At 39.4% G+C, this 11,062-nt stretch overlaps 1 protein-coding gene across 7 annotated transcripts in view; it reads right to left on the bottom strand.

Moving 5' to 3' along the window:
- Positions 1-1,711: 1,711 nt before the first annotated feature.
- Positions 1,712-11,062, bottom strand: part of LOC106965126 (septin-9-like) — an 84,385-nt gene continuing 75,034 nt past the window's right edge. For all 7 annotated transcript variants that reach the window (XM_015061039.1, XM_015061035.1, XM_015061038.1 and 4 more), the window contains 5 exons: positions 7,807-7,924; positions 7,504-7,599; positions 7,282-7,378; positions 4,474-4,525; positions 1,712-3,431 (listed from right to left, as the gene is read on the bottom strand). In XM_015061039.1, the coding sequence (XP_014916525.1) occupies positions 3,215-3,431; positions 4,474-4,525; positions 7,282-7,378; positions 7,504-7,599; positions 7,807-7,924 (580 nt within the window). In that variant the 3' untranslated portion in view covers positions 1,712-3,214. The remainder of the gene's footprint in view (positions 3,432-4,473; positions 4,526-7,281; positions 7,379-7,503; positions 7,600-7,806; positions 7,925-11,062) is intronic.

Genomic DNA, 11,062 nt, shown 5'->3' with positions numbered 1-11,062 from the left:
GCAGCTCTGCCTTTCTCTGTATTCTGTTGCTATAGTGATTAAGCCTCAGCCAACTGCTGTGTGTGTGAGACAGAAAGCTGGAGAAGGATTTCTACCTTTATGAGACACCCAGTCAGTTCTGATGAAAAAAGCCGTCCGAACAACTGCTTCCTGTTCAGGAAAATCATTTGAAGCGTATGAGAGGGCTATTTGTCGTCTCCAACAGTTCCGCGATTCATATCTGTAGGTCACTCACAGAAATAGCAGCGATGAGAGAAAGATGGTGTGCGCGCTGAACTCAGAAATTTTTCAGAAAAGTCTGAAAATGAATGGATGAGAGCCTGTGGTTACCCTGTGACATGATTTCACTCTGAAGCACCTTGCCACAATCACAGCGCCAACCAGTGGCCTGGCATGACAACTACAACGCGTCTTGACAGTGCCGTCTAAACGTAGGACTCTTCCACACTCATCTGAAAATATCGGCCTTTGGCAGACGGCGGTCTTGTGTAAATACAGCCTAGGTGACACAATGTCAACTTGAAAGCCGATTTTAAAAGCAGCCAACTAATTTACTCTGGTTCTGTTAAAACATGGGGTGTATGCCTTACCACCAAGACAGTAAAGATATCCTCTTCCAGATCTCTCTTGCAGCCAAGGGTCTGACACTGTCATAATGCTTTCAGTGCCAAACACTCTCACGCTTAGCTCTGCAGCCGGGGAAAGTCATGTTGGTGTCAGTGGAGTTTTCAGTGGCTGCTGATCTTCCTGCAAGTGTTTTTTTTTTTTTTTTGCCTCTCACCTTCACATTTGCCACCAAAACACCGTTGCTCTCTTCACGGGGAGGCTTCTGAGCAGCGATTCCAACTGAGACGCAGCAACAACAGCTACAGCAGGAGCTCCAATTTGTGAACAGTAGACGACGACCTTTGAGATGCGGCTGTCAACACATTACGGTCAGCCGTGCCGTTGAGGAGGATGTGACAGGAGGTGAAAATGAGAGGCCCTGTTAGAGCAGTCCAGGGGAGTAATGATGCTGCTGCTGCTGCAAAGTCACAGTTTCTCCCAAAGGGGCTTCTGCTGTCATTGTGGGGGAGAATATCTGGATATTCTAAAATACGCTTATTATGAATAAGCTGAGCAAAATTTGGTCTGCAGTTTATCTTCTTGCCAGTCATGGCTGCTTATAAGGGAACATGGTTTATAGGATGGATTTTCCCTTAAGACTAACAACCACTTTCCTGAAACCAGGACAAAATTATATGTTCCTACTGATCGGGGACCCTAAACATAGACTAAAGCAGGCTTTAGAAATAAAAGGAACAATCATGCACAGACTTAACCCCAACAGTCATGTCGTTAGACTCAGAGAACTCCAGGCCAGGATTCAAACCAAGGACCTTCTCCCTGCAATGCAACAAATTGCACCACAATTCTTCAAATATGTAATATTTCATTATATTGTAATTTAGATGGTACAGATGACCCCACATCAGTATGTGATTATAACCTGGATTAAAGAGACGCTAATGCGTTTCTAAAGCTAGGCAAATTGTTATTTTTTATATTTTCGGAATAAAAGGAGGTAGCTCATTAGTGATCAGGGGGCGAGAGATATTTAAATGTATAAATATCCACCACAGAGGAAATAATTGAACATATGGATGATGGGGAATTCAACGTAGATTAAAGACGCAGTACGTCATTTTCATTTCTACACTTTTTACACAAATCGACAGTAAAAATATCAATCTTTATTCTTTGAGATAGCATATCAAAGATAAAACCTTAATCTGAAATAGCATGACAAATTACACAGGAACTATACAACAGTAAACAAAGAGTAATTCAGTTACTTTTCCTTAAGATACAACAGTTCTGTTTGCATTTACTATGGAAAATAGTTCTGCTCAGGCTCACAAAGTTGACTGAGAATGGCAGGTAAATTGGGCCTAGAAAACATTCCTTGAGAATACAAGTCATCAAAAATATTACATTTTAGCTGCTGCTGAAATGCATTTGCATCAAATTATTTGCACGTGTCATTTTAAAATTTCATAGGCACATTTTTTTTCTTTCCCCCCACACACGAATGTAACAGAAATCCTGAATGAAAGTATCATGAATTGGTAGGAATGTTTCCTCTCGCTAAAATAATTTCATAATCGACATAGTGCAGTCTCTCAAGTATGATAAAACATGCTGTAGGAAAAAAAAACATGACAGTTTAAACCTAAAGTTATTATTAACTATCATTTATGGCCTGTTACAAACATCAGGAGTTAAAGTTGAATTATACGTACTACATTAAACAACAATTAAACAGCTACTCATAATCCAGCTCTTATATGCTGTATGTGCTTCTCTTTAGAACAAAAACAAATGTATTTGGTTTACGGTCAGAAGAATGAACAAAACAATGGCATTGGACAAATGCACCTCATCTTATACAATTAATATTAGAACATTAACATAAGCCATAAAAATACAACAGTAAACAAGCAATGGAAAATGCAAGACAGCTGATAACGCAACACTATCGGAAATGTATCGACAAAGACAGTCTGGTTTGGCAATAAAGGGATTTGGAACATCCTAACACAACATAAGGAGCTGCTCCACACCACCGTTGCATTTCGGATTTGTTTCACAGTGCAGAGGTGTCGACTATATCTTTTATCCATAACAATGTAAACCTAACCTAACCCTAGTCCTATTTAACCTCAGTAACGATACAATACTATACACCACAGCACAAAACAGACCAGGCAAGTGGCACGGAAATGTTTCTAGCTCAGAGCGCGGCCAGAATCGTCACACGTTGTACTTCATTTTAAAACGATGCTGTATCAACTGATCAGACGGCTTTCTGTCAGGGTTTGACTGAGGGCATCTGCACTCCGGAAGGAGTTTTTCCCTTTCCTTTTTTTAGTTGCTCCAGGAACTGAAACTTTTAGTTTTAACCGTTTTACATTGCCGTGTATTGCAGCAAGGATTTTTACTCGGAAATGTAATTATACAGGACATAAAAAAAAAAAAAAAAAAAAAAAAAAAAAACGAAAGAAAAATTGTATCTTGTCCATCTGTGTGGTAAGAATGCTCTTCACAGCATCAGTGTGTGTGTGTGTGTGTGTGTGTGTGTGTTCTATATAGATTTGGGCTTGTTCGTGTAAACACAGCATGTCTGAGTGTATGGACTGTGCCTGATATCATAAACCGGTGCCATAGGTGACCTCTACATCTCATGGGACAGGGCTTCATGTTGAGCAGCCACCCCATTGGCCTGCAGGGCGCCGGGCTGCTCCTCCAGCTGACCGTTGGCCTTCGGTTGAACCGCCATCTGGTCAGACGTCTGAGAGATGACCTGGCCGTTGGATTCGTTTAGCCGACGGACGCGGTACGTCTCGTAGTGGATGCTCCCTGTGATGTCCTTGATGTTCTGCATGTGAGTCCTGCGGATGAGTAGGGATTATCTTAGCAGGTGGAAAGTCTTTGTTTTGTTTTTATTGGACAAAATCTTGTTCTCCAGCTACAGTTCTGATGTGTTCACACACTCAAACTGGGCATGAAGGTCATATTGGGCTTTTAATGCTTATGAACAGCTCATTTCTTTTCCTACACAAAACGCCCGAGTGCTTCTTGGGTAAATAAAACGGCAACACTTTCAATCATTTTAACAATTTGCATAATCTGAATTGATTGGAGATAAAATTCTGGCATAATTCCAGATGTATGTTAAACAACAACTGTTATGAGAATTGTTGCGCCCATTTAAACCGCAGAGATCAGGTTTTTAGGCAGCTCTGTTTGAATTTAAATCATCTAGTTGTTGGTTTGAAGTGAAAAGGAAGAATTTGGACGTAGCAATGCATCTCTACCACTCTAAAATCCTTCAAACATACATGTTGTGGTCAAACATGTCAAAAGCTTGTTGGTGAAAACAAAATGCACAGTCATTATGCAACTTGAAAAGGGAACTATACAAAATATTTGTTTTTGTTTATGCATAATTTTGAGCCTGTGTGGCTTTAAGAAACCCCAAGAGAAATTCTAATTAATCCAAAAATGTGTAGATTTTTTTTTACATTCATTCAAGTTGTTTGTTGCACATAAATCAACTGGGAAAAAAAAAAAAATGTTAAACTATATTATTTAAAGCCCCAAATTAAACCTAAGACTGAAACTCTACCTTCTCTTTCACTTACCTAAACGATGCAGGCAACAACTCAAGAAAACACAGTCATGAACAAATCCTGAGATGTAGCATTATATTAACGGGCATTCGAAACATTTTTAAAAATTTTATTTCTATTGATTCTTGCTGGGAAGTAAAGCTTCATCGATTCAGCGGAGCCAACAATTACCTCAGCCCAGATACACAAAACGCCTGAGTGTTTCTGACCTGGCAGGAGAGACTCAGTCCTGAACTCAATTTCATTTAAGCACTTATGCAAAGTCATGAAAAGGAAATAATTAGATGACATGGGTTCCCACCTGATGAGTAGATCTCGCAGGTAAGCAAACTCACAATGTGCAATGTTCTCAACTGCAAAGAGAGATAAAAAAAAAAAATAGTGATTAAAACAATTCTGAATGTTGAAAACCCCTAAAACACCACAAGATGGCAGTTTTGGCCACAAGCAAAAAACAGAGGAAAAACGCTGCTGCCCTGAGATCTCCAGCAATTTTCTTAAAGTAAGATAACGCACTCCTCCTCAGTGGAGAGCGTTTAATAATTCCCTTCTCTCCTCCACACTGGGAGAACTTTAAAATGAGACGTTTCAACAAACTCTCCATGACAAGTCACTAGTGCCTCCCTTCGGGGCTAACACATGTTGGAATTAGAGATTGTGTCAGAGGTTGAAAATGAAATAAAAGGAGGGCGTCATTTATGGAAAGCTTTGAAATACTGAGCAGGAAATTAAATTTGCTTTCAAAGGAGGAGAGGGGAGGAAGTGCTCGGCCTGTGAGCGCTGATTAGAGGCATCGGGGGAATGTGCAACGCTAACTTGGCTGGCATCAGCGCTGCTCTAGTCCTGCTTTAATCTCCCACATTTAAACTTCAATAATATAAACAATTTCTCCCTTTTGAACGATACGTGAAGACTTCAACCACCAAATCTTTCGGAAATCTCCAGTGGCTTCACCTCTCCCACAGGTTTCAGCAACTGCTTTATCTGCCTCCCTTCATTCAGCTTCCTTGAAGTGCTGAGAGATTCTAAAATGTGATTAATTTGTCAGAAATGACTTTACTCCAAAAAGGGAGACACTTGTTTCCAACATGAAAAATCTTAAAAGAATGTTTTTTTAAGTGAGGTTGTGTTAAAAGGTTAAAGTTGCCTAGAGTAAATGTTTAGTCTCAAACATTTTATAGCAATTACAGTGAACACTAATTTAAGGACATTTGCTGAAATTATGTTTGTTTTAAACAGTTATTCACACAGGATCTAAATGAAAATGCACCTCTGGCCATTGATTTTTCACATTGTATTATTTGCATTTGGCTTTCTAAAGAAATAAATAAGTGAAATATAACTCTAATTAGTGTGTTTTGGATTAAAAACACACTTTGGTGCAGTTACACTGATCTTAACACCACCTTAAGCTTCTTACCGTTTATTAACAGGTTTTTGTCCCACTTCTAAAATCTGTGTTCAAACCAAACTGTGTTAGTGAAAACTTCCTCATAATGAATAGACAACAATGGTCAACTTAAAAAGAATATCTTGATTCTTGATTTATTCCTTAAGCACACTACAATCAATCGGTTTTACAAGTGAAACTCTTGGAGAGTTTGTGGGAAAGGCTGAGTGTCAGACATTAAACTTCTTTTCAACAGAGCATTTCTTAAGAAGAAAAAATAAATAACATTCAGAATAAACTGATTACTCTGACCAGAAATTGTTGACATATTCAGATCTCTGTACATTTCACACAGGAAGGTCACCTTCTTCCTCCACTTCCTGTGTAAGAATTAAGACATGGCAGTAGCTCAAAAGTTTTTAAAATTGCTCTAATATAAACAGCTATGTTGTTTTTGAGAGTTAATATGTTAGCTTTAGCCTTCAGCTAAACTGGATTTACACTAATGAAGACACAAATTATCCTCGTATAACTTTTTTTAACCCTCACTTCAAAATTCACAAAGTTTCCCTTTAATCCAGTATGAATGTGACAAATAGTTTCTCTTCAATTTATATACATTTCTGCCTGTATTGTAGCTTGTGTCCTATTCACAAAGCAACTTGTATTTCTAATATGCCTCAAGATCAGCATCTGCACATTTTAATGTAGTAAGCTGTATTTGAGAACCAGATGCTATGATTCTGTGGACCAAGTAATGTAAAAACCATGTGTAAATCAGACAATATTCCCCAAAACCCACAAAAAGGGCTTCATTAAAATGTGGGAAAATGCCAGCAGAGGACACACTCGCATCTCTTTGACAAAGTAAGACAAAAAAAAAAAGAAAGTAAAACAACCACACACCAAATTACAAACGCACTTGTTTGCAATAACTTTACTGCTGTTCTTTGTTCTCATTATCTTAAAAAGGAGGAAAGTCTCTTGTTTTCCTTTTCAGAGAAACCCTGTGCAACAAATGGTTCGACCGCCCAGCCACATGTAAAAGCTGCAATATGTTATTTTCCACAGTTTAAAATACTTCAGAAAGAGTATAGACCATGGGTTTCTTTGTAGAGCAGCTTCCCCACGTTGGTGAGCGCTGTGGTAAGTGACTGAGAAGAATGCGAGTCGCTGTGCTATTTATTTCAATAAAACAGCTGTTGTGACATGTGAGTGGGGTAAACTGGTCTAATCAAACAAAAAAAAGTGTTAATTCTTTAACATGTTTATTTTTTCTGTGAGAAGCTTAGCCAAACCGTTTGGTGGGTCTGGTTGCCTTGGAGTGTCGTGTCAAATTTCTTTGACAAAGGAGAAATTAAATCAACACTTTCAGTGCGATCAACAAGGACCGGCATCCAAGGCTGTCCAAGGAAATCCCGTTATTCGCATTTCCACGATCACAGAAATTCACACAGAAATTAGCATGATTTTGAGTTTATTGCAAATATTTGCAAAAGTGGTCAAATGCATTGCTAGACTACACTGCTTAATCAGACTTACTTGACGTCAAGTAAGTATTGACAATGTGTCAAGTAACAAAAATCAAGATGTTCTATTTGTTTCCAATCTGTGTGCTTGCTTTTTTTCCCTCATCTTTTATGTATATATCCTGTGAGAGGTTAAAAAGTACCTTAAAGTTCCACAAACACACAAAATCCTGCGTTCAAGTTCTATTACCTTCAATGGTGCCCCATTTTGTTTTCCTTCCCAGAAGCCTCTTCCCATTCACCTGGTACTCCTGGTCACTGCCCACCACAGCAAAAGGGATCATCTCCTGATTTGGGCCAGAACACACTCCAATTCACTTTTTTATTCTGGTTAAGGTTTATATGCAGACAGACACTAAAGCCAAAGCCAACATGCTTCAGGTAAGCTTTATCTATCTGGATTTAAAGTCACCCTGATTTTGTCGTTGATCATTCTGTCCTCTGCATCTTCGTCAAACTCTTTCTGCGGGTAGACGTCGATCCCGTTGGCTCGCAGTTCTTCCCTGATCTACGCGCAGCGAGGGACAAAAACACAAAGTTAGATCTGCTAAAGTTTCACATTATATGACGGACAAGCTATTAAGAGATTTTAGTCGTCAGTGAGCACGAGTTTTCCATCCGAAAGAGACTGCACACATGGTTGCATCTTTACTTTCTCATATGTGATGCAGCTGAAAAGGCAGGAAACGTCTAAGCACATTCAAACATTTCTCACCGTCTGTTTAAAGCTGTCCCTCTCCTCCAGGGTCAGTGTGTCGGCCTTGGCGATGACCGGGACGATGTTGACCACTTTGCTGAGGCGCCTCATGAATTCCACATCCAGAGGTCTGAGACTGCAGGACGATTAAAAAGAAACTTGAGTGTGAATAATTTCCCGTTTCCCTCTGTGGTACAAAGTAAAGTTATGATTCACTTTAAATGGATTTGATGTAATGAAATAAAATAACCACCAGAGGGGAGTAAATGCATTTCCTAAAGCTATCCGCTCACTGAGGAACATCCCACACAACTTATTTGATCAGCAGCCTTTATCATTGACAATGCCAGTGTTTTATTGGATTTTGTAATTGTAAAGTGGAAGCAAAATGTGATTTTTTTAAAAACGTTTGACAAAAGTCTGAGAAGTGTCATGTGAATATCTTAATCACTCTCAGAGGATTTACATCACACCTACAAATCTTTTGTCGATCAAATTTGTCTCGTCACAGATTTATTCTTCTATGAATCTGTGCTCCATCTCTTTGTCCAGGAACAACGGCGCAGTAAAGGTGATGCGTTTGTTATTTGACCAATTGGATGACTGAATGCAACTGAATGCATTAGGAGTAATTTATTAGTGGTTAAATACATCTGCAACACCACACTTTTCTGATCATTTGAGAAAATGTCCCTTTTTTTGACTTTAAAAAAAATGTCTTTGTTTATCACATAAAATTCTAGCAAAACACACTGAAGTTTGAGAGTGTTAAATGAGAAAATGTGAAAAGCTTTAAGAACTATGAATCCTTCTGCAAGGCACAGTTGATGGGAATGATATGCTCTCAGGCTTGTTAGATTTTCTATGTTTTATTTTTTTTTAATTTCATCTCGGCTTTGCCTGCAGCTGAGCCTTCACACAGACTCCCTCCGTGCAGTCTGCTCTGCCCTTCAATTAGCCTCGGCCGAGCCGAGCCAGCCTGGCTCAGACTCCCAGGGGCGGATTGTGGGGCAGGCCTGACTCGCTCTCCACACAGACTGATGGGCATGTCAGCCTTGAAACATGATGAAACACTGGTGAGCATGTGTTCCACAAAGCATGGAAAGCGGAGAAAAGGAAACAGAGCAGCACAAAGTTAAAGAGAGACGAGTGACGCAGAGCATCGAAAGCCCCGGGGAAAGGGAGATACAAAAACAAAGACGGAAAAAAAAAAGGATGAAACATCTAAATCAAAAGATGAGTACAGGAGGATTCAGGTTGGTGGGAAGCAATCTGTTGCAGTCAGTTAATTCTGAATCTAATCATTGTATTGTACAACGTGTAGAAACAAAAACATACAAGCACACACGGCTTGACTGAGCATTTCCGCATCCTTTTTATTGCACACGTCATTTTTCCATAACATATGCCAGGGCAAGAAATACAAACAAAACGATGTGCATGCAGGATCACATTACATGTGTCCTCTTGTATGCATGCAATAATTCAGTGGCTGCAGTGATGAAAGAAATGGCAGACGGGTTGAAAGCAGCTCAGTGATCAAATTGAGTGTAGAGAAAACAACTTGAAAGCAAACCACATTCCTCCTTTACTGCAAGTGATCAGAAGGCAGTTCTAAGCTGACAGGAGTCACAGAGCAAACACTCAAATTGAAGTAAAAGCTGCACTGCTTGGAGGGGGGACACTGTTGAGGCCTTCATTGAAAATAGCATCCGATGCCAAGACTGCTGCATTTCTGCTTCAGTAACCCCATATCTTTCATCTGAAACCTATAAATGCAACTTTGCAGCAGATTCCTCTCTAACTTCTCTGCAAGTCAAGATTTTTTTTTCTAAATCTGAAGAAGTTTAAGATACTAAGCGCACTCCACGTCTGAAGGGGAAGGAGTTTCTAGTTCATCTCCTGGCTCGCTATTCAAAGGCTTCACGAATCTCTTGGACCATATCTGTGTCAGTGATTTAATACTACCAAAGGTTTTGTATTTAACGGGTCAGCTGCGCATTGAAGCATGCATGTCCTCCTCTGTGTCTCTTCTGGCCAGACTTGCTGTAATATCTAGATATGAGACAGCTGTGTCTCAGTCTTGAAATGATTCGTCAATATATTCTAAACTAGAGCGATGCATTTGACAAGATCTGGAAACTTTTTTTTTTTTTTATCTTTAGCACTTTTAACAGTCCAAACAATTTCATTTGTCACATAGGTCATTTATATTTACTTCTGGGAGTATCACCCTGACCAGAAAATAATCTTATTACTTCCTTTTCTACTAACCCTTCACCCCTTTTCGATATTTCTGCATGATGAACGAGATTGACATCCAGCTCAACATTTGGGATGAGCTCAAAAACAAATCAATGCAAATGTAAAAATCTTAAATGTTCAGGTGAAATTGTAGCCTGTAACAGTAGTTTGTGAGTCAGATGCTTTAAACCTGGACACAATGAATCCAAGCAAACACGGCCTCCCCAAAAGCCTTGATCTCAATCGTTCAAACTTTATGGGCGATGATCAAAAGCAGAGTCCATGCCAGAAAACTAACCGACTTGAAAGAGCTCTACCGTTTATGATAAGGAATGTCGTAAAGTAGCTGAAAAAGTCAGAACCTTGTTCACGGACACAAAAATGTGTTGTTAAAGAACATTCAACCATATATAGGTTTGGGTGTAATGCAATGTGACCCTGCAAGCATAATTTGAGTCTTTGTGGATTTTTGTGCGTTAAAATAAAAATTGTGAACCCAATTGGTGTTTCTCTTTAAAATCACTTGTTGAATCAAACAAACAGTTCAAATGCAGATTTGGATTTCTGCTCAGATCAAGTAAACTTGTCACCGTCTTTTCACCGAGTTGTGGGTTTCTTGTTAGGCATAATTTACAAACCTTTAAAGTAACGAAAATGTGCTACCCATTTAGAAGACATTTTCATAATGCCACAATAACTTGGAAGGCAGTCCATATTCATGTTAACAAATGAGTAAGGACAACCACACGATACCACGACTGTGCCCCACATGACAGCTCTACCTAAACTCCTCTTACCAAACACACACACGGACCCAGAAGCAGCAGCTGTGGCATCATGGCTCACTGCTGAGGGGTTCTGTCAAGAATACGGACATGTTTCCCCCACAGCTGCACAAAGAATCTGTTTTGTAAGCGAACAACTGTGGAGCTCTTGGTGCATAAAGGGGAAGCAGCATTGGATGGGTCTGTCTTAGTTACTGACTGAAAAGTTTACCGTTATAACAATACTTTCAGATTTTTTTTTTTTT

Source organism: Poecilia latipinna, unplaced genomic scaffold (assembly GCF_001443285.1).
Source record: "Poecilia latipinna isolate Pla-1442-1.1 unplaced genomic scaffold, P_latipinna-1.0 Scaffold1770, whole genome shotgun sequence".
Classification (NCBI taxonomy): Eukaryota; Metazoa; Chordata; class Actinopteri; order Cyprinodontiformes; family Poeciliidae; genus Poecilia; species Poecilia latipinna.
This window is presented reverse-complemented; position numbering and strand designations above follow the sequence as displayed.